The sequence below is a fragment of the Camelus bactrianus genome, chromosome 16, assembly GCF_048773025.1.
Source record: "Camelus bactrianus isolate YW-2024 breed Bactrian camel chromosome 16, ASM4877302v1, whole genome shotgun sequence".
Taxonomy (NCBI): Eukaryota; Metazoa; Chordata; class Mammalia; order Artiodactyla; family Camelidae; genus Camelus; species Camelus bactrianus.
Genome location: NC_133554.1, coordinates 49,697,922 through 49,721,736, shown reverse-complemented (window position 1 = coordinate 49,721,736; position 23,815 = coordinate 49,697,922). Strand labels below are relative to the sequence as shown.

General features: G+C 46.9%; 1 protein-coding gene, 1 long non-coding RNA gene and 1 other non-coding gene across 11 annotated transcripts in view; 1 reads left to right on the top strand and 2 right to left on the bottom strand.

Annotated features, from left to right (window-relative positions):
• The window catches only part of ARSG (arylsulfatase G), a 108,238-nt gene that overhangs the window by 58,478 nt on the left and 25,945 nt on the right, over nt 1-23,815 (bottom strand). For 7 of the 9 annotated variants that reach the window (XM_074343537.1, XM_074343541.1, XM_074343534.1 and 4 more), the window contains exon 2: nt 11,065-11,806. In XM_074343537.1, the coding sequence (XP_074199638.1) occupies nt 11,065-11,282 (218 nt within the window). In that variant the 5' untranslated portion in view covers nt 11,283-11,806. Of the gene's footprint in view, nt 1-11,064; nt 11,985-23,815 lie in introns of those variants that run through there. The other 2 variants (XM_010948635.3, XM_074343544.1) reach the window with 2 other exon arrangements.
• LOC123614991 (uncharacterized) lies at nt 8,714-11,065 on the top strand. The gene is made up of 3 exons (XR_012499621.1): nt 8,714-9,167; nt 9,815-10,310; nt 10,765-11,065. It is a non-coding gene; the product is annotated as an uncharacterized LOC123614991 (long non-coding RNA).
• Nucleotides 20,884-20,958, bottom strand: TRNAA-GGC (transfer RNA alanine (anticodon GGC)). Its single transcript has one exon. It is a non-coding gene; the product is annotated as a tRNA-Ala (tRNA).

Sequence of the window (23,815 nt, the reverse complement as noted above, 5' to 3'; positions counted from 1 at the left end):
GAGCTGACTCATACGCCTCCACAGTGACCAAACTGTATTTCCTGGATGCCACCCTGCCTGTCTGTTTTTAACAGCTGTGCTGAGTGTGGTCTCTCCTTCAACATGGTAAGGCCATCAACTTGGAAGAGCTAGAGCCCTTTTTTTTTTTTCAATGGAGGAGCTGGGGATTGTACCCACGACCCCTCACATGCTAAGCATGGGCTCTGCCATGGAGCTATACCTACCCCCAACCCAGAGCACATTTCTATGGCAAGATGTAACTCTGAGTTCCTCCCCAGACTGTAGGTTCTAGGAGATGGGGCCTCGAGTTGCAACTCCAGCCCCAAGCAGACAGCCTTGGTGGGAAGGGTGGCTCCAGCAAAATCTGGTGAATGAACAAACAAAACTTGACAAGAGAGGCCCAGGTCATTTGACTAGAAAAAACATGTTCGTATTTTTCCACATAATTGCTTAAGCTGAGGCTCTTAGGGCTCAATTCCTTCCCTACTGCGTGTTAAAGTTCACAGCTTAACTCTCAGAAACAATCTGATTTCCTTTATTTCCAAGTCTTTGGACAGCCCTGACTGTACCTCTCTCCTTCCCCCACCACACACACACACACACACACACACACACACCCTTTAACGACACCCCACGCAGCTCAGTGAACTGACCTCCATGTCACCTTTCCCCCTCTCCCAGCCTCTGTCTCAATTTGGCAGGGGCTAATTAATAAGCAATAAAATGGTCTTGCTATTTGGAAAGTTTCTTTGGTTTTCCCCCAAATCTATCTGGGCAGGCTCAGGCCAGTTCACCAACAGGGGTCCTAATTAAAGTCTGAAACTACATTGTAAGGCAAAGCTAGAAATACAGAACCAGACGTTACAGCAGCCTGTTAACAGGAAAATCAACTCAAATTAAGACACAGCCAGACAGAAATCAAAGCAACTTGCCATTGCATAAATTACGCGTATTAGAATCAGGAAACGTTAGCTCTGGAAACGCTGCCTCCAAAGCCCCCGGAGAGACATAACATCGAGAAGTTAAGCGTGTCCAGCCTTCATTTATAAGGAATTTAAAATAGATGATGAGACCTGCTGTGGCAACTCCCTAAATTGCTATGTGACTGGAATAAAAGCTATCCGTGCTCCATTCATAATTTAAAGGCTTGGAGGTGAAAATGGGTTTCAGAAATCTTTGCTGTGGCCTTTGAGCTTAGAGGGACAGGGGTGTTTAGTGAGACCTGCAAAAAGGCTCAAGAAGGACTTGGGCAAATCAGCTCAGTTCAGCCTCCACATTCTCTTCTGCTACATGGGAAGGACGTTAAGTAGGATCCTTGAGACAATCGGTAGGCAGGCCCTTTGTAAACTACAGGCAAACATGGCAGCACAGAGCCAGCTTGGTGTGTTTTGCTTATTCATCCATCCACCCATCCATCCATCCACTATACTCTTGTTTTTTCCAAAAAAGAACAGCTGGCGGCTGAGTTTGATATGACCCTTGGCAAGTTTCCCCTTTCCTTTTCACTCTCATCGTGGATATGGGCGCAACCATGTTCAAGGAAGGACACACAAAGGCATCTCGGCGCCTCCTGGATCAGACCCTTCTGCCCATTACCACCACTCTGAACTGAGCCATCCTGGAGGCTCCTGCGATATGGCTCCTGCCCTCTCAGCCACCAATGTGGGCCATGCCTAGTGAGCTGGAGCAATCATCTCAAATGCAGCTGGAAGCCTTCAGTGCTCAGGGGTCCCCATGCACGTGATGTCCCTCACCAGCTGCATTGTTGGTATCCCAGCCAATGGAATGCAAGCAGCCTATCTCAGCCAATAGAATGCAAGCCAGCCTATCCCAGCCAATAGAATGCAGAGAAGCTAGGGTTTTTTATTGTTCCAATCATGGTGTACTCCCAGCACCTAAGACACCTAGGGGGCGCCTCTGTGAACACCTGTTGAGTGAATGGGCACCTTTCAGTTCTGGATCTTTGCTGATGCTTCCCCTCTGCCTACAACATTCTTTCCACCCCCTTCATCTGGCTAATTCCTACTCATCTTTTAGGGCTCGACCTTCAGGTCCTACCAGATAAGTTTATTGAGTACCTCTTAGCTTCCCTCTGGAGAAATGGCCTTTTTTTCCTGTAGTCCCATAGCACCCTCTTTAACATGCTTCTCGCTCTGAGCTTCATCGTTCGAAAGGTGAGAAGCCCAGCAGGACTTTTCTCATTCCTGTCTGTGACCAGTGTATTAGTTATGTGCTAATTCTGTCCCCAGGATGTCAATTACATCCAACTCCGATGATAAAAGCCCAAGGGGTGGGAGATGCATCAGGAGTTCCCACTCTCGTAGCACAGGACCCTTCTGCATTCCAAGGGCCGGTTTTCCTGTCTTTATTTGTCACCAGGCTGTAAACCTCTTAAGGGCAGCGCCGGCTGGGGTCTCCCAGCATGACTCAAAACCTACCCTGAATAGAGATTCATTGTTGAATGACCGTAGTTGGGAGGCTTAAAAGCAGAGCAAATGATAGCCCCTGGAAAGGCTGTTTTGAACTTGCAGTTGTGACGCAGGCTGGCACCAAGGCCTCACTGGTTAATATTTCAGTTCCTTTTCTCTAAGATTGGCTGTCATCTAGATCGTCATATTCCTGCCTGTCCCTGTCTGCCACACAGAGCCACATGGTGAAGGTTGAAACTCCACCTTGCCCTGGTTAATAAGTGGGCATTACGTGATTTTTAGGTCTATTTGACCTACTTATCCAAGGACAAAGAGATAAAACTGCCTGTCCCATGATGCTGAGAGTTCACAAGGGGAAGATAGAATGGAACCTCCCAGAGCAAACAGCCCCGAGTTAATGGGAGAGGTCACAGGGCCAGAGGATTTCTCCCTGATGAGGGTCCTCAACCTTGAACCTGAATTGCTGTGTGGGGTCAGGGGTGCGGGAGAGAACGCTGGAAGGAGTTTACTTGGTGGGGGGAGGGTCTCATTCAGGAAAGTTCTTTCTGGCCTCGCTCTCAGGGTGTCCATGAGACCTCACTCCCCTGCAGCTTCCAGTGCAGCCTGGCTTCCATCTTCCTTCTGCAAAATCCCAAAGGTGGTAGAATGGCTGAGAAAGGCCTGAGGGGTAATAGAGCAGATGAGTGTTTGCAAAAAGCCAGTTCTGAAAAAAGAAATCACACCAGGCGTTTGGCTGAATGGACAGCTCAATTCATTCCTCAACGAGGCCCTTTTTTAGAAACAGCCTGAAGCCCCTGGGAGCCTCTGACCTTCCAGGGGGAACATTGATCTCTGATTTCGAGCTAAGCCACTGCCTAGAACTCTCAGTGCAGCACAGACTTGACTCAAAATTAAATTGAGGGCAGAGAAGGGGTGACGCAGGGAGGAAGAGAAATCAAGGTGCACCGTTAACAGATGACAAGTCAATTACATAAGTAAATGTATTCACAATACACTGTCAACTTCACCTCTACATTCATTGCAGCACTATTTACCACAGCCAAGATATGGAAGCAACCTAAGTGTCCATCAATAGGGGAATGGACAAAGATGTGGTATATACACATGGTAGAATATTACTCAGCCGTAAGAGAGAATGACATCTTGCCATTGGCAACAACACAGGTGGACCCAGATTATATTAAGCTTAGTGAAGTAAGTCAGACAAAGACAAATACTCTATGACTTCACTTATAGGTGGAATCTAAAAAACAAAACAAATGAACATAATAAACTAGAAACAGAGTCCTAGACACAGAGAGCAAATAGGTTGCTGCCCAAGGGGAGAGCGGATGAGTGAAATGGGTGAGGGAAATTAAGAGGGACAAACTTCTGGCTACAAAATAAATGAGTCACCGAATGAAACGTACAGTGTGAAGAATGCAGTCACTAGACTTACCATGATGATCATTTTCACATGTGCAGAAATATCAAATCACTGTGTTGAGTACCAGGAACTCACATACTCTTGTAAGTCAATTATGCTTTAAGAACAAACTCAGAAAAAGAGATCAGATTTGTGGTTACCTGAAGTGGGGCGAGGAGGGGAGTGAGGGGGAGAGGAGGAATTCGAGGAAGGTGGTCAAAAGGTACAAAAGTTCCCGTTAGAAGATAAATAACACCTGGGATGTAATGTACAACAGGATACATATGTTCTGTGTGTATCAGAACATACAGCCTCTTACACGGTTGTACAACAATGCTGTATGTTATATGCGAAAGTTAAGAGAGTAACTAAGCATTCCCAACACAAACTTTTTTTCTACTTTTTTAACATTGTAGCTTTGAGGTGATGGATATTCATTCAACTTAATGTGCTCATCATTTCACGATGTGGGTCAGATTGTTATGCTGTACACCTTAAACTTACATGGTGCTGAATGTCAATTATATCTCAAAAAAACTGGAAGAAAAAGGAGAAATAAAATTAAAAAAGAAAAGAAACAATATACTGTCAGCTTCATTTCTGAGCCAGCCTGGCAGATCATTTAAGTGAGGGGACAGTGTCTGGGTTGGGCTGGCTGGGACCACTGCTGTCTCACTGTCACTGGTCACCGTCCTCTCTCTCTCTCCAAGGACATCAATCAGGTGCTCACACCCCAGTTTGGACATCTTAAGCCAATGCCTGAATCCAGTCACCCAGCCAGGAGACTTCACAAGTTGCTTCTCAACCCGAGGATTTTCTGTCTCATCACAGGTGGAACCAGCACTGGCCTTTCCATGGATGTGTTGCCGGCAAGACCCAAACCAGAGCTGCCTTACCAAGGTTATTCACTGGGCTCTCACAGAGATTCAAATGCTGTTCGGGTCGCTTGGAAGGCTGGATGAGATGCCCAGGAAATGCATTTGTCCTTTTCTCTTTTTGAAAGTAGGAGCAACGCACTCCTCTAGCCCACCATGTAACTGCAAGTTTTCTAATTGCTTGAAAAGTTTACGTTTTAGTGGATGACTAAGTCCCTGGCATCATCACTGGAATTCCAACATTTCGATTTTCTTCTGGTTACCCTATCATTTTTCAGCTTTCAAAGGTTCAACAGCCCTGCCCAGCTCAGATTTGCACAGGACACTGGCCAAACGACAGCTCAGCTCTCAAGGTCAAGGGCAAAACCCCCTGGCTGATGAGCTTATTGACAAAAGGGCAGGAGTCTTGCAGCCCGCCGTGCACACATGGGCCACCCCAGGGAGCCCCACATGGGATGCCCCCGATAAAGAGGTGCGGTCACTTTCATTTTCTACACAAATAAACTGTCTGTCATTATCCCAAATGATTTAACGTGATCAACTGGCAAACTAGATAGCCTGTCCCCACATGTGAGAGGGCTGACTGCAACAGTCAGAACACTTCCTTACTCTCGGTGCCTCAGTTCCCCTCCACCATAACGTGTGGTGTGGATGCTCTTAGACCTGAGCTGCCATGAATGAGGTCAAGGCGTGGGGTCTGGGGCCCCAATCCATGTTTTATCTCCATCTAAACAGAGTTTAGGAAGTCTGAAAAGGGACATCGAAATCAAGACGCTGAGAATTTTGCTTCTCTTCACCCAAGGATTCCTTTATTTTTGTTTTTTTTTTTCTTTCTGCAACAATGATGACCTCACAGTTACTCTGTGAATGGTGCCCGTTCCGTCCACAACATTAGCAAATTGCACCTGCAATAGTCAGAGTAACAAAAAGAAGAAGAAGGAGGGTGGGTGGTGGCCGAGGAGTAAAAGGGAAATGTGATAGAGACGTGGAAGTGCTACCTTGGGGACTTGGGGAAGGAGCAGAATCAAGCAGATTCCAAGAGGACAGCTGAGTTCCATGGCCAAGCTGGGGGAAGGATGAGGGGGTCTGGCCCCGACAGAGTGACGTGCTTCTGGAACATAAGCTGAGCAAACAGGCATGACTCTCCAGCCAGGGGAGGGGGCGGGGGGAGAGCAGAGCCGCAGAGCCAGTGACACAGGGAAATACTTAGAGCTAACACCTCCCAAGCATGACTATTTTCTAGGGACTCAGGCAACTTTACTCACTTCCTCCTCAAAATGACCCGCAAGGATGCCATTACCGTCCCGTTTTAGAGATGAGCAGACTGAGGCCCAGCAAAGTTTAGTAACCAGCCCAGTGTCCCAGAGCTAGTAAGTGATGGATCCAGAGAGCCTGCTTTCAAATCCCATATTGGGATTAACTCACCTATGCATGTCCAGAAGGTTAGATCCAGGAGTCCGAATCCATGCACAAACATTTTTTTGAGTACCTACCATGTGCCAGGTATTGTTTTAAGCACCGGAGGCAGGAACAAGATAGATCAGATTGTTCCTCTAAGGAGCCAACATTCCAGGGTGAGAGCCAGGTAATAAAGAAGTAAAGAAAGATCATGTCAGTGGTGATATGGGTTATAAATCAGGAGAAAAGGTCAGAGACACTTGGTGAAGGAAGGCAGTGGTCAGGAAAGGCCTCCTCAAGGATGTGACATCGGAGCGGAGACTGGAAGGGTAAGAAGGGACCAGCTATTTGAAGCTGAGGGAAGAGCTTGCTAGTAAGAGGGAAGGAACAGGCAGTGCAAAGGCCCTGAGGCAGATAAAAGTGTGTGTTTGAGGAACAGAAGTAAGTACACCATCAAGAGCATGTGAGGGGCTTGGAGATGAAGTCAGAGCAGGCAGGGGAAGACCACAGGCACCTGCAAGTTTGGCAGCCACACATTCTTTACCTGTCAAACTTCCTGTCCAATGGTTACATCAACGGTTGACGTCTAAACCACGTTTCTCTGATTGTCTCTTACATCTGCACAGCACAGAACTCCTCTGTCCGCTCCAAAGGGAAGAGAAATATTGAGATTCTAACCTCTACCTCTTCAACACCTCCTTCCCTCTTACCAGCAAAGCCAGCCTGGGCCTTGAAGGACACTCTTGGCAAATTCCCCTCTACCTCCCAACCATTAAAGATAAGGCTCTCGAATGAGAGAATGTTGATTCAGCCAGTCATTAACTCTGGGCGAGTGACTCAACCTTGATTTCCTCATCTGTGAAAGAAGAGAAACATCAAGTGGCAGCGAGAATTAAACGGGGTGATGCCCAGAGCTTGGCACCTTGTGAACACGGGGAACAGGTTAGTTACTACTGCAGCTGTGGGGCTGATTCAAATACAAGTGTTGGCCCTGTGTGCACGGTCCATGTAGAGACTAACTGCGATACGTCCCCGGACTCCACTCCCCCTTCCATGATTCATCATTCAGACCTTTCCATATGCAGAGCAGCCAATTCACACGGACAATTCATTGTGGCTTTTTTGCTTTTTTATTTTTTAATGGAGGTACTGGGGACTGAACCCAGAACCTCCTGGATGCTAACTAAGCATTTGCTCTACCACTGAGCTATACCCTCCCTCCACACTGACAATTCACATGGATATTGTTTCCGAGAACAGTAACAAAAATAACCATCGCTTACATCTATCCACGTCTACTGTGTGTCAGGCTCTGTGCTAACTGCTTACGTGGATGACTTCACTAAGCCGTCACAACATCCTATGGGGTGGGTGCTCCCATTGTCCCCATCTACAGGGGAGGAAAGCAAGGCTCTGAGGAATGAGGTGGCGTGGCCAGGGTCACGCAGGTGGAAAGCAGTAGAGCTGGGGTTTGAACCCAGGCCATCTGGTTCCAGAGCCAACCCTCTTAAGCAGGATAATTAACCTTCAAGGCAATAAACACCTAATGTGCCACACGCTCCAGACTATGTTGAGAGCAGAGGCAAAGATGAGGGCGGCATAGCTAATGGCTCTGGGTTGAGTCGTGTCCCCCCAGATCTCACGTCTCTCCAGATTTCACCAGTCCTTCACAGGACCTGTGAATGTGACCTTATTTGGAAACAGGATCTTTTCAAATGCAATCAAGTGGAGGTGAAGTCACACTGGATTAAGATGGGCCTTAAAAGCCAATGATCGGTGTCCTCCTGAGAAGAGGGAAGTTTAGACACACATGCGGTGGGGAGGCATGTTAACAATGGAGGCAGAGGGTGGAGGGGTGAGGCTACCAACCAAAGGAGGCCAAGGATTGCCGGCAACTACCAGAAATTAGGAGTGAGGCATGGAACGGATTCTCCCTGAGAACTTCCAGAAGGAACCAACCCTCCTGACACCTTGATTTAGGATGTCCAGCCTCTGAACTGTGAGAGGATAAATACATGCTCTTTTAAGCCACTTAATTTTTTTTTATTGGAGTATAGTTGATTTACAATGTTGTGTTAGTTTCAGGTATATAGCAAAGTGATTCAGTTATACTACGTGTGTGTGTGTGTGTGTGTGTGTGTGTGTGTGTGTGTATACACTTTTTCAGGTTCTTTTCCATTATCGGTTATTACAAAATATTGAATATAGTTCCCTGTGCTATACATTAGGTCCCTGTTTCTTATCTACTTTATAAATAGTAGTGTGTATCCGTTAATCCCAAACTCCTAATTTATCCCTCCCCACCTCTTCCCTCTTTGGTAACCATAATTCTGTCTTCTATGTCTGTGAGTCTGTTTCTGTTTTGTAAACAAGGTCATTTGTATCATTTGTTTAGATTCCACATATAAGTGATATCATATGACACTCGTCCTCCTTTGTCTAACTTCACTTAGTGTGATCATCTCTAGGTCCATTCATGTTGCTGCAAATGACATTATTTCACCCTGTTTTTTTATGTAGGCCACCTCATTTGTAGTGATTGGTGGTGGCCATCCTGGAAAGCGAACACACTAATCAAAGAGAGATAACAGAAAAGAGACTTTCTCAAGTCACCCTTGGACCGCGTTTGGCAACAAGCCCTCTGGTCTGAAAGTCATGGTTCCCCACTGGCGGTGAGTCGGCAGAGGGAAAAGCCGCGATGAATCAATCCCTGGCCTCACAGGAAGCCTGCCTTCCTGTCAACAAAGCACACAGTGAAAAGCCGTCGACATCGGGCCAGAGGGCCACCGCCTGGCCCCTGTCACAAGGCTCAGACAGAGAGAATCTTGTCATCAACGGGAGGGAAAAATAGGAGAGCCCACCCAACTGCATTCACATCTGGTCCCCAGGAGGTCCCTCCTGCTCAGGGCGCGCCTGCCCGTGGGGACAGCTGGGAAGATGAGGCCGAGGCCCCTCGAATCTCAGTTTTAATAATGGGCCAGATAGTTCCCCACAAACCCACTTGACGCTCAAAGCAGAAGTTCTTCAGCATTTGGCAACCTAGTTCCCTTTGAGCATCTGGTAAGTGCCATGCATCAGCTCTCTCCCCACGGGGGAATAAATCCTCTGATCTGTACAATTTCAAGGCCTCCTGAACTCCTGAAGCCCATCCATCGGCAAGCAAATATTTTGGAACTGCCTACTGGCCACCAGGCACTGTGCTGGAGGAAGAGACTAGGCATTTTTCTTCCTGAAGCCCAGTGCTGGGAGGGCGGTGCAGAACTTCCCACGGCTGCCATAACACGTCACTACAAACTCGGAGGCTTAGAATGATAGGAGTGTATTTGCTCACAATTCAGGAGGCGAGACGTCTGGTATCATGATGTTCGCAGGGTTGGTTCCTTTGGGAGACTCAGAGGGAGGCTCTGTTCCATGCCTCCCCTAGCTTCTTGGGGTTGCCGGCAACCTGTGGCCATCCTTGGCTTGAAGACACATCACCCCACCCTCTGCCTCCATCTTCACATCGCCCTCCCTTCTGTGTGTCTCCCTGCGTCCTCCCCTCTTCTTCTAAGGACACCAGTTGTTGGATTTAGGGCCCACTCTGAATCAAGTATGGTATCACAGAGATCTTTAATTACCTTTGCCAAGACCCTAGCCCCAAATTAGGTCACATCCTGAGGTTCTGGGTAGACATGAATTTGGGGGTGATGCTCTTTAACCCAACACAGGTGGTCGGATGGTTAAGCAATCACCATGGAGAGCAGCAAAGGTGATGGCTGAGTCTACCTGAGGCATCCAACACAGCGTTCCTGAGGACCTGGTGAGCAATTGGGAAGCAAATGGTGAGTAGAAGCTAATTCAATGGGAGCAGGGGAAAGTGCCCCAGAAAGAACGAATCACACAGGTGAGGCCCAGAGAGAGGCCCCAACTGAGGACAGCTGTAAGACGGAAGGGGCCACACAGAGAACCGGTATGGACGGTGTGCTGGTCTTATGAGATGCTCTCCGGAGTCTGGATTTTATTCTTAGGGTCACGACACGCCTTTGAAGTGTGGGAAGCAGAGGAGTGTTTCTAGACAGTTCACCTTGGCCGAGGTGAGGAGGATGGACTGAAGTGAGAGAGACCAGATGCAGGGACCCCACGGGTCTATACCTCACGTGAAAGCTCCCAGCTTGAGGATGCAAGCGGCTGAAACCCAGATGTTGCACGTACTGTCCCAGCCAGGTACCTAGAATGACTCCACTGAGCCAAATGGAGGGATTCACCCCAGGCAGACGGTATCGGAGCAGATCCATCAGATCAGCGTCAGCTCAAGTAGAAACCCCAAAAGTCTGAAAGCTGGCACTTGCTCTCAATCTAAGCAGGGAACGGGGCTAGGCACTGGAGCGAAAAAACGTACAAACTCTTGGCCCGGTTCAGATACACACGCCTTCTACTTTTGTGGTCCCTTAGAGTTAAGTGTGCCTTAAATGGACCAGCACATCCTACCCGCTCACAAATAAGCCTGTCTGACCTCAGTGCACCCCACTGACTTTCAGTCGCTCTTCAAAGGTCACCTTCACCCTTGAACCCCTAGGCTGAGGTCCACGCCCTACCCACAGACTCCAGAAATTCCTGGTGCAGGCTTATGTGCTAGATTGTGATCTGTCCTTTCCTTTCATCCTATCTCCACTACCAGACCTTGAGGGCAAGGATTTTTATCTTGTTCGCCTTTGTGTTCCTCGCTCCCAGTACACATTCGCGCACAACCCCACACACAAAATAGGTGATATCGGATGGATGGACGGACAGACGGAAGGATGGATGGATGGATTTCTTCATGATGCTCTACTGGCTTCAAACCAAATTCATCAACCAATTAATTAAATCAACATGGACCCATCAATTACTCTATAAGTGCTTTGTGCTGCCCTCTCCCTCCCTGAGAGTCAGGGTAAGACATCCAAAGAGATGCTGGCTTGGCATCCTCAGGACTCACCTCATTCCTTCTGCAGCCATCTTATCAAGGTTGTCAGTGTCCTTCGTTTCTGCCCAGTTAGCTCCCAGGTCACCCCACCCCACGTCATCTGCCAAAATGATGACGAAATTCGGTCTCTGGCCTTTTGTGTCCCTACTGAAGCAAAAATCCACAAGAGGATAAAGACATCCCAGGAAACTCACCCCCACCAACAAAACCTTTAGGAAAAGCCAGGCCATGGTGATTAGGGGAGGATTCCGACTGTGCGGAGTGATGGCGGGCCACAGCCAGAAACTTTTCCAAGAGTTCCCTTCTGCTCACTTTCAACTTAGGGAGTCCTGGCGAGCAGTGGTGGGGTTTGCGATGGTGATCGTGGTGGTGCTGGTGGTGGAGGCAGTGTCTAGAGGGATGGTGGGGCTACAGAAACAAGGCCCCCATCTGGAATCCTAACTCGAGAGAGTCAGCAAATTTGCAACCCTGAACTTGGCTTTCTCCACTGCAGCTCCGTAAGATGACCGGCTGCGTGCGTTACTCAGACATCAGTGTCAGCAGCTGCTCTTTGGCCACTTACAAGACGTCCCCTCTGTGCTCAGGGATGCGGGAGCCGGAGCACAAGCCTTGCATCTGTTCGGGACTCCAGCTGGCGAGTGCGGGATAAATTCTCACATCTGCAGAACACCTGGACGTTCTGGAAGCCACAGTCGGCCCCAGTCGAGTTTCTGAGTCCCAGATGGTTGAAGGCTTCATGTGTCTGTAAGGTTTCCTGAAAGAACAAAAATTGACAAGAAAACAGAGTTAAAACTGCCAGTGCAGCTGTGTTTTACTCAGTAGCTTAGGAAATAATCACTTTTCCACGCCAACAGATGTTTTCCTTCTTATTCAAATATTTAACGGGTTCATCAGTTTCTCCACCTGAGAAATACCGATGCTTATAATATTTGCCATAGCCACCTAATCACATGGGTGGAAGCGACACTGGAGATCATCTGTCTCAGCTGGCTCACTGTATATGTGAGCGTAGTGAGGCCCAGTGTTCTGCAGGGGGCAAGGACCAGCACCTGACTCTGTGAAGTCCCAGTGCTCCCACCACCTCCATCCCACCATGCTCCTCTGATTAACAAGAAATTCCCAAATTAACTGTGACCTTATCAAACCCGTTGAGGATTCTAAAAGAAAGGGTGAGACCCTTATCACCAAGACATGCTGTAAACGAACATTTCTACATAAAATTCTTGATAGAAAACTAATTTGGGGGGGGGGAAGGACAGTGAAAATATATATAAAGTTATAAAGATAAATATATATAAATACATATAAAGTTAATGGTAGACACTAGGTGGACAGTCTATGGGAGCACACTGTAGAACTCTTTCCATCCTGCTGTATGTTTGAAATGTCTTGTAATAAAACGTGAGAAAAAATTGCCAAAAATTTCCGTTAAATGTGTCCCTTTACATCTTTACAAAAAGAAAATCTTAAGACATGCTCAGTCAGGGCTTCTCACATTTGGATGTACATATGAATCAGCTGGAGATTTTATTAAAATGCAGATTCAGTAGGTGAGGCTGGGGCCTGGGATCTGTACGTCTAATGAGCTCCACGTAAGGCCAGTGTCAGGCTTTGGATCACATGCTGAGTAGCAAGATGCTCAGATAACAAAAACGTCATGATTCTGGTCTCAGAAGAAAACCAGCTAACTGGAGATGATTAACCTCGCTGATGCTTGACCTAACTAGAGATGATTCAGCTTCAGTGGAAAAACACAAAAGCAATCAATCAGGTTGAGTTTTGAAAGACAGAAATGGAAGGTTATGCGTTCCACTGACTGTAGGCTGCAAACAGGAACCAGAGAATAAAACCATATTGGCCCCCCCCCCCCCATTCACTTAAAAGCCCTAGGTTTACAAGGTTAGTAAGGAGACACAGACTTGAAATTCGGGATCGGATTAAAAACTGCAGTCAAATGCCCAACCCATGGAGGAGATTAAAGGAGAACCAGTTTGTAATACATGAAGGTGCTACCCGGGCTGGGCTTACGACAAATGCTATTTTCAGTCATGCGTCCCTGCCCTGGAGGAAGGAACGCACAGCTGACAGAGCCAGCCCACCAACCCAATGGCCAACCCGAGTGGAAGGGAGTGGTTCTCGGGGTATGCAAATTCCAAAAGACCTAGATAAACTCAAAACGATAGGCAGACATGTACTTAGTCAAAATGAAAGGAAGTCCAAGTCCATAGCTATGGTTCTCTGGGAGCCAATGAATCCACTGTTCAGAAATGTGAACTTCTTCCGTTTTCCAAAAGTAAAGTTATTATTTCAAACTCAATTAGGTTCAACTGGTATTTGTTGATCTGGAGGCCCCGAAGACTTCCTCCTTTCTAGAAGAAAGAGCCTTGGCACGAGGTGGGGGCCAAACACTTGTTGACCTGCTGGTTGATTCCCAGCCTCATTTTACTGGCTTCTGACCATGAGCAACAAGCATTGAAAGCTTTTCTTCTTAAAGCTACTTAGCTCGGAACCCTAGAGTGGCCTCATTCTTCATCCATAATCCATTTCGGAATGACCCAACATAAAACACTTCAGGGGAAAAAAAAAAATCTCTTAAGAAAGAAGTTAAAATTAAGGTGGGAACATAAATAAACAGATTGTTTTTCTTAGGAGTTCCATGAGAAAACATTCCTCTGAGGATTTTCAAAGAGAATCATTAATACTTAAAATTTTTCATAGAATGGAAATAAGTTAATTTAGCCAGTACACCATTGCATTATTCTTCACGCCCACACCTCCAGGGAGACATTTAATCCTTTCCCCCATTTACTTTTTTTTTTAACTAAAGGAAAAAAGCAAGTCAGACATGCAAAGAATGGACTCCAAGCCACGGACTTTGATTAAGATCCAAGCTGACATTATGGAAACAGTATGGAGGTTCCTCAAAAAATTAAAAATAGAACAACCATATGATCCAGCAATTCCACTTCTGGGTATCTGTCCAGAGAAAATGAAATCTTGAAGAGCTATTTGCACCTCAATGTTTATTGCAGCATTATTCACAGCAGCCTAAGTGTCCACTGATGGATGGACAGATAAAGAAAACGTGTTGGATACATTATACACACATACACACAATGGAATTATCCAGCTTTTTAAAAAAAAAAAAAGAAGGAAATTCTGCCATTTATAACAACCTGGATGAACCTGGAGGACAGTATGCTAAGTTAAATAAGCCAGGCACAGGAAGACAGATACTGCATGATGTCACTTACATGTGGAATCTAAAAAAGCGGAATTCAGAGAAGCAGAGAGTAGAAAGGTGGTTGCCAGGGGGTGGGTAGGGGGGAGTGAGGGAAATGGAAAGATGTTTGTCAGAGGACAAAGTTCCAGTTCTGCAGAATCAATACCTCCTGGAGATCGAACGTACAGCATGGTGACTAGGGTTCGTAATACAGCAAGTTGCTAAGAGAGTAGATGTTAAATGTTCTCACCACAGGGAAACAAAAAAAAGAAGAAGAAAAACAAACAAACAAACAAACAAAAACCTTAAAAGGTAACTACGTGGGGTAAGGAATGTGCTAATTAGCTTGATTGTGGTAATTATGTTATCATTTATATGTCTTTCAAAACATCACATCGTATATGGTAAATAGTACAAATTTGATTTGTCAATTATATCCCAGGAAAGCTAGGGGGAGTTCTTTAAAAGATCCAAGCTGAGATGTTGAGCTCAGTGTCTGATCTGAGATTACTTTCCCAAATTTTCTTCAAAGGGAGCATGGACACAGGCAAGGAGCACTCCTGGGAGCTAAGGAAGAAAGGGGGAGTCTTTGGCAAATAAAGCCTTCACCCTCCATCACTGGGCTGGAAGGTACTCGACCATCTTGTTCGACAAACTGTGAAAGGAAGGCCCACCTGCTGCATCCGAGCAGAACGGACTGGGGTAGATCTCGCTGAGCACGAGGGTGAAACTTGCCCACGTCTCAGAGACCTTCAGGCCGCAGGGGAGTGAGCTTTGGTAGCCAACCCGCTTTGCAGTGGTCTGGGTTCTTCTCCACGACCCCTGCTGGGTCTGCGGAAGTTGGCCTCCCTTTGGATTTCCGGCTGACTGATGGGGAAAGGTACTTACAAGCCAGGAAACAATCCACAGGCAGGCTGTAGGCCAGAAGGGCTGAGAAGAGGAAGGGGTGAGGCAACCTGAAGATGCGCTTTGCATCTTGCACACCAGGGCTGGGAGCCCATCACCTGACCCTGGCTCCCCGTGGGCCCCCTGTGGCCAAGCGGCCTGTGAGAGCGCCTTGCAAACAGCTGAAACAACAAGAAGGTCGGGCAGACCTCTCTGGCCGAGGGCTCTATTGGTTTTCCAAAGGCAGAGCTTCTGATGAGCTGAGGCCAAAAAAGACAAGAGCACAGAGGGAGTGTGAGCTCTGGTTGCAGAGAAATGTTGATTCACCAGGCCAGTCGGAACACGGTCAGTCGGTGCGCTGGCTGCGGCCAGGAGTCACATGGGGGCTGCCAGGGGGGCTCTGAGGCACCAGCTGCCCACGTGGAGTCTAAAATGGTCCCCCTGCACGCCCCCCCGCCACCCCCGCTCGGGGCATTCAGTCACCCTGCCAGCGAACAGCATGGACCTAGTGACAGGTCTCCAACTGGGCGCTGCGCTCAGCAGGGAATCAAACCCAGAACCCATTGCCCAGATGCCACTGACCTGCTTTTAGGGGGAAGCCATGGAAGGAGGGCAATGTGTCACGGAGGAAATCAAAGCAGGAAGGGGATTGGGGGGGGGGTGGCGAGCAGGTGCAAAGTTAAAGAGGGAGGTCAGGGACCACCTCGCTGAGAAGGTGATCTTTCTCCAAGGATCCACAGGATGGAAGGGAGGAGGCTCTGGGGCTCGCGAAGCTGGGCAGCTATGGGAAGGAACGCCAGGCAGAGAAACCTGCAGGGCACAGGGCTGGCACGTGAAAGGGCGGCCAAGAGGCCAGTCGAAACAGTAGACTGAGGGCAGGTGAGCATTAGGTGGAATCCAAGGTGAGGCAGCCTCTACTGGGGGGGAAGGGAGGCCAGAGGAGGGTTTGAGCAAGAGTGGCAAGTTCGGACTTACCTCGGAGCAGAATCCCTCTGGCTGCTTTGCTGGGAATAAACAATTGTGTCACAGCGTGGCACGGAAGAGAAGGCGAGAGGTCAGGAGTCCGTCGTGTCAGTCCAGGTGAGTCCAGGTGAGAGACAGAGCTGGAGTGAGGCCAGCCAAGTGCCCAGGGCACAAATTTAAGGAAGTGGCACCCCACATCAGGTGCCCTGACCGTGCTGACAGGGCGCACCTCCTTAAATCTTGCCTCACCCTAATCCAAGCCCAAGTGGAGAGGAAAATCCAGTTACCTTGGTGGCCAGGTCAGATGCTTATTTACTGTCTACATGTAATAAACATCCTCCTGGCCCCTTCCCCTGCCCCCAGACCCCAACGTATCAGTTTGGGGCTGGCCCAACTTGGAGAGATTTCTTTTCTTAATTTTTTAAAGATTTTCTTTCTGGTGGGGGAGGTAATTGGGTTTATTTATTTATTTTAATGGAAGTACTGGGGATTGAACCCAACGCCTCATGCATGCTAAGCATGCGCTCTACCCCTGAGCTATACCCTTCCCCCGGGAAGATTTCTTAAAGTCTTATCTGGGGGGAGGGGGGGCCTCAGTTTTAGCTCAACAGAGGATGCCAAGGAAATCTTTTGTTTTGTTATTGTATTTTTTCTTTCAATTTTATTGAGATATAACTGACACGCAGCACTGTATAAATCTAAGGTGTACGGCATAATGACTGGACACATATATATTGCAAAATGATGACCACAATCAATTTAGGAAACATCCATCATCTCATACTGATACAGGAAAATGAGAGAGAGAGAGAGAAAAGAAAAACAAATGTTTTTTTCCTTGTGATGAGAACTTTGAGAATTTACTCTCTTAACCTGCAAGTGTTCCCTACAGCAGGGTTGACCATTGTCACCACGTTGTGCATCACATCCCCAGTACCCATTTACCTTACAACTGGAGCAACGGAAACCTTTCAATGCCTCCATCTAAGCTGGAAAAGCAATTCCACTTAGATAATTTTTAAAAACATTTTAAGCTTGAAGACCTCCAGCCAGGCCTTCCTGTTGGGAATGCCACTTCTGGGACCCCAGCGATGCCAGGAAACTCATCCACAGGGACAGATGACATCCTGCCCGATTTTAGGCTGGAACCACCCGTTGGGAACATCCCAGTAGGAAGCCATGTGGCAGGAGTCAATTTGGGAGAGCAGAGGCGGTGTTGTGCCATGCATCTAAAAACTCAGTACGCCAGCAGAAGTCCTATCTGGGTCCTCGAACCCAGGTCAGAAAAATACAAGAGAGTAGGTGGGCCTCTGAATAACAACATCCTTTCTCTAGAATTCCATCCTCCAATTGAGAAGAAAAATCAAGAGGGGTGTGATCAGGCGAAACGGGCTTACGGTCAATTACCTGAAAACCACTCCCTGAATGCCTGTTTGCCAAAATCTTAAGGACTTCTTACAAAGTGGTGTTAACTTATTATTATTAAATATTTATTACGGAAGTCATCCAACATTCAGGAGTTGAGAAACTCGCACATACCTAGCTACCTAGAAATATCTAGATCTAACAGTTACCAACACAGAGCTGGTCTGGTTTCATCTGTCACCTCTCCACCTTCCATTTCCCTCATCCTCCACATACACTGGATTATGTTGAAACAAATCTCTGCAAGCATGTAACTTCACCCACAAACATGTCTCTAGAGCTCTGTAAATGGTAAGAATTCTTTTAAAATATCACTACAATTCTAATAACGGCCCTTTAAAAAATTAATGATAATTCGCTAGTATCATCAAAAATCCAGTGTTGAAACGAACTCCCTCCTCTCATCAATGTCCTCACCAACACAAGTGCCTGCTCTCAGCAAGTACTGAGATGCTGATGACTGTTCTTCCCTTTCTCAATTGTCTTGAGGATAAAGAAACAAACATGAGCACCCTCTGACAAAGCACTAGGCGAGCCCAAAGCATTACTAAAATTAATATTAAGCAAAACTATTCTGAGCGTCGATGGTGAAACCCGGGCCCCCTGCAGCTGTTGGCTGAGTCTTCGCCATAACTGTTGGTCAGCATTCTTGGCAGTTGGATTCTGAATTCAGAAAAGGTAGCAGATACAAACACTATGGTTATACTCAAGACCGAAGGGAAAGTGAAGCGTCACCTTGATTTGCGTTTTCGAAGTTCTGAACTACATACAGTTCCTTGTCACGCAGTCCTGTGGCTGTCGGTGCCATTTTGGAAAAACCCTGAGTTGGGACCCTCTGCCTGGGCGGACTCTGGTGACAGCTGGCATGGTCCCTGGAGTACACTGCCTACCAACAAATCTGGTTTTGGACAACATAGCAGGACGAGATCAAGACGTAGAGTGGGTGTGAGGGGAACCTCCCTTTGCTGATAACTGAAAGTGCGAATTACATTTTCGTATCAGAAACATCCAAAAGAACGATTGGCCCAGGACACTGAGCTAGGTGCTCCAACAGGAAAAGGCCACGACTCTAGGGTGTAAATTCCCCAAGGGCAGGGATGTCTGTTTCACGCACTGCATAATCCGGTTACCCGGTCCAGAAAGCATTCAATCATTATTTCCCCAATGAGTGCATTGGACACAAAGAACTATGGCTGAGCCTGCTCTGTCCACCCCGAAAGCTCAGCGGCATCTCACCACTTCCCCAATCTCAGATGATCTTTCTAAGTTCCCCTCCCTCTCAGAGCCTCACTTGCAAAAGTGCCCTTGTCGAAATGCTCCTTTAGGTGATAATCACACCCATGTCCTTTCTTCTGAACTAGAGGGTGAACACTTTGAGAGGAGGGACCACATCCTCTAAGGTATGGTTTCCTGGCCTGGAAAGCTAAAGCATTCATCAGTGCGCATGCGTGGCCTGTGATGCGCTGCTGGGATAGAGGAGCGATGGGTGTAGGATGGGAGGACAGATGCTCCCTGTCTCCAGTGCTACCCTGGATCCATACGAAGCATTTAAGCTCAGCGACAGAGGCTAGGGCCCTCCATGGATCACAGCAGGGCGGGGTCCCTCCTTGCCTCTTACCCGTATCATGGTCCTGGAGCATCCTTCTAGCTTCTTTGCCTCATCCGCCTAGCCATCTGGAAATATGTGGATGCCCTGCTCCTACAGGGTTAAAAGAGAAGCTTAACACTGTGTATTGTTCCAGGGAGCAGCAGGACAGGCCATGCGTGTTTAGACAAGACGGGGAAAGCCAGCATCTCCCTTTAGGCAAGAAACATAGCAGGAGAGCAGGTTTTTATTCCTTGGGCCTTGAGGAACACGGTGTGTGGGACAACTTCAGCAATTATCCAAAGAAAGCCGGGTTTAATCAGGGTGAAACCCAATGGTCCCACACTGAGCACTTTCCGACAATTCCAGTTAGATTTCGTGACCCACAACTGTGTCATAAAAGTCGAATGTGATACGTATTTATTCCTGAAAGTAGTGTGATAAAAATCATGTTGTTCTAAGAATTTTGATTTTTGTTTGGTTCTGTTTTTAGGACTTTTGCAACAGGCTTGAGATCATTTGGAGAGGCCTCTTCCAGGCAATTTTCTCCCTTTTTTTTTTAAGCAGTGAGAGGATGACAAAACTACAGGAGCAGTAAACGAGTCAGGCTGAGGAGGAGATATCAGCGAAACAGGTATCAGCGTTGAAAGCCAGGAACACTGGAAAACTGACTGCAGCATGAATTGGACACACTCAGTGATACATCACCAATACTTCCCAGAATGGTAACCAGGCGTCAGAGCCGCCAGAGCACCGGAGGGCCCTGGTGCCATGGGTCACCTCCCTGTCCCCAAGTCCAGCACGCTCTCCCTCCCCTCTCACCTTCCTCTCCTGCTCTTATCCCTTCCCCCCTCCACCTTGCCAGCCCTTGCAGGATCTTTCCCATCCAGCCTAAGCCTCACTGAGCTCCACCATCGTCTGCCCCCTCCCCAGCCAGGAGTCAGAGCTTCAGCACGAGTCCAGCACAGCGCTAAGATGCAGAGCCAGTTCCATGTTAATCGGTTACCCCAGCACTCATAGCACGCCCCCTACAACAATAACCCTGCGCAAAGGAGTATTATTATCATTCCCATCTCCTTTCCACAGATGAGCAGACTGAGGTAGAGAGAGGTTAAGTAATGTGCCCGAGATGACACAGCTAGTGAGGGCAGAGCTGGGATTCCAAGTCAGGCTTCAGAGTCCCTGTTCCCGTGCCCCCTACATCTGCAGCATCCTACAGGGGCCGCTCGGCGTGCAGCCCCTGCCTTCCTGTGCTGACTCTCGGGTTTGTTCTCTTCAGAGAGAACCTCTCCGTGAAGGCAGGGACCACATCTTTTCGTCTTTGGGTTCATAGGGATCTTACTCATTGCCCTGCCTTTTTTTTTTTTTTTTTTTTTTTTTTTTGGCTTGGGTCTCGTTTCAAAGAATTTGGAAAAACAGTAAACCCCCTCTGTATAGTCAGCTCAAGCTGCCATAATGAAATACCATAGACCCGGTGACTTAAACAATAAAAACTCATTTTCTTAGGGTTCTGGTGGCTGGAAGTCTGAGAGTCTAGAACAGCCAGGTTCTAGTGCGGACTCTCTTCCTGGCTTGTATGGCTGTCTTCTCATAACATCTTCGCAGAGCCTTTTTTCAGTGTGTGCTCGCAGAGAGAGACAGAGAAAAATTTCTCTCTTCCTCTTCTTTTTTCTTGGCTTTTTAAACATTTTTTTAAAAAAATTTTGCAGGGAGGTAGTTAGGTTTATTTATTTACTTACTTATTTATTAATGGAGGTACTGGGGATTGAACCCAGGTCCTCATGCTTGCCAAGCATTCACTCTTACCACTGAGCTACACCCCTCCCCACTTCCTCTTCCTGTAAGTGTACTAATTCCATCATCTGAGCCCCATCCTCAAGACTTAGTCTAACCCTAATTCCTCCCAAAGGCCCATCTCTAAATATTGTCACATGGGTGGGTAGGGAGGGGCTTCAATATATGAACAGTAAGGGGGAACAAACACAGCCTCTAACACTCTCATCCAGTTTTAAATTATCTTCCATGTTTCATCAGAACTTTAAATCACTGCAAAAGATATCATTTCAATTGTATCTGTAAATGTTGACTTTTATAATAAAACTACTAAACCACTCTTTTAAATGTATTCAATGTAATATAATTTGGAAAGCACCATCACTGATTTAAAAATTACTTGGGACTATTTCTCATTAGGTTGGAAATTTTCTATCATTTTTTTTCTCTTTTTTGCAAAGCTATACTTCCATTCTATCTCAATACACTATACCTTTATGTTCAAAAGTAGTTAATTACTTTATCCTACTTCTCTGGAATACAGACTTTGTGTATACATTGAAATTTAACTTTTCACATTTTCCTCCAAGTGTTAAAAAAAAAAATCCCTTCAGGATAACTGTAATTTATAAACAAAAAACACACATTATAAATTTTGACAAATTGTTATTAAGCACAAGATAACCTGATGGGAAACGCATCCTTAATAAGATGCGCTTGGGGGGTGAGACATTGACTTGAAGAAAGGGGGTTTCCCTCTTATTACGTTTGCATTCTCCCCCTAGAGATGCTAACAGCTGGCCCAGTGCACCTAGTGACATCTTGGTGCTGGTTAAGCCAGAGGCGGCCCACAGTGTAGGAAAAACGGAACGCCAGGCCTGCACCACGGTGGGCTCTCCTGGCTGTAGGAAAGAGCTGATGTTCTGAAAAGTGATTCCCCCTAAATTACCTGTGCCTCAGAACCCCTTGGCAAATCTTCAAATATCCCCAAAAGCATGCATTTCTGTTTGAAGGAACCTGCCTTCCTGCAGCTCTTCCAGTGTGGGAGTTGGGGATGTCCTGCAGGCCGCTGGATGTACCTAGCACCTCGCGCTGGAATATCGGTATTGTTAGAAGGAAAAGCTTGTGACATTCTCTGCTGTCTGGAGAAGCTGATACTAAAGTTTTAAAGCAAGAATTCGCTTTCAACAAATACACGTGGGTCACGAAGAATACCTGCCCATAGGTGAGCTCCTGGGTAGGTGGTGCAGAGACCGGAAGGGGGAGTGTGGATGGGCGGGCAGGCAAGCAATCCAGGCCTCCAGGACAAGCCCCCTCCAATACACCCCTCTTCATTGGCTGCTCTGCAGGCCCAGCCCTTGAAAGCAGGCTTGCACCTCTCTGAGCTCCAGACAAGATTCCTTTCAATCTCCTTACCCCAAGTTGAAGTTCTCACGGGCTGGTAAATGCAGGGAGCTTATTTGCAAGCCAGGGCCATATCTGCCTAGCAACCCAACACGAAGACCAGAAGGGCTCTAAACGTCGACAGAGAACAGGCCAACTTTGCACAAAGGAATCTGTTCTCATGCAAATGACTTGAAGCAAGAGGGCTAGGAAAGAGAGAGCGGTGGGGAGAGCTCTCAGGAGAAGTATTTCCAGAGAAGATGTTGGGGGACTTTCTAAGGGCATCATTATAGCCTTGCCCTCTGTAAACCACGGGCCAGAGGGGTCTGCTGCCACTTGGGTTGTGACAGACACAGCAGAAGAGGCTAAGAGGGGCGCCAGACCCTTAACTGAATTTCCTGATTTTTCTGGTTCTGTACTCCAGACTCCAAAGGTCCTTTTGTTTGCATTTAGAACTAAACAGAGTTAGTTTTGTTTAGAGGGTAGGGGGGGTTGATTAGCATGGTAACGTCGTGCTTTCCTCCCTTGCTCTCCCTCAAGGAGTGAAAAAAGCAGGGGTTTTCACGCTTGGTCTCACTAGCATGGAGGAAACAAGGTGAAGCCAGCCACTAACCAGGGCGGGCAAAAGTCACTGGTGTGTGGCTACAAGACCGGACAGAGGTTGAGTTTCCAGACACCTCTTTGTCGTCCAATGCGGGTAGCCAATGTCATCTTTGGATGAGCTCTAGCTGCAAAAAAAAAAAAAAAAAAAAAAAAAAAAAAGCCAGTGTGTCTAAACCTCGGGGGGATCCCACCAGGGCTCTGTGCCAAAACTTTTCTCATCTGTGAAATGGGGATGAGCATCAACTGCAGAAGGTTGCTGATGGGGTTAAAATTAGATCCCATGAATGGTACCTAATACAGTGTTGGGAACAAGCCAAAAGTGCAAAAAACTAATAATAGGTATAATTAATATTAATAGAAACAGTAGTTGTTTATTATTATTATTATTATTATTATTATTATTATTATTATTATTATTATTATTATTATTATTATTATTATTATTAATTATCATTACAGTTATGCCCCCCAGCAGCCAGTCATATCACTTGGTCAAATACTCAGATGTCACTTCCCCAATCATTCATTCACCCCTAGGGCTTTTTGCATTATTTGTCTAATTTTTAAAACCAAGCAGCTGGAGCACCAAGATCTTTTGTGACTGGCTTAGAATCCCTCAGCTATAAATAATGAGCTACACTCTTAAGTTCCTAAGCAGGACACAGCACATACTGTGCTGTGTCATTTTAAATATGGCATTTCCATCTAAGTGCAGTGACAGGTCCTAACGCAGGATAAAACCCTAAATATCAAAGATTACATTTACAGTCCCTCCTATGTTAGCATTAAGTGTTTTCATCCTACGTGCGAATTCTTCGAAGAACAGCTCGAAAAGGATCGCGTGCAGGTGCGGGCTGGAGTCAGCTACCAGACTTGATCAACCATGAACGGCAGTGACGTTAACAGCTACTGGCTAGTGAGGT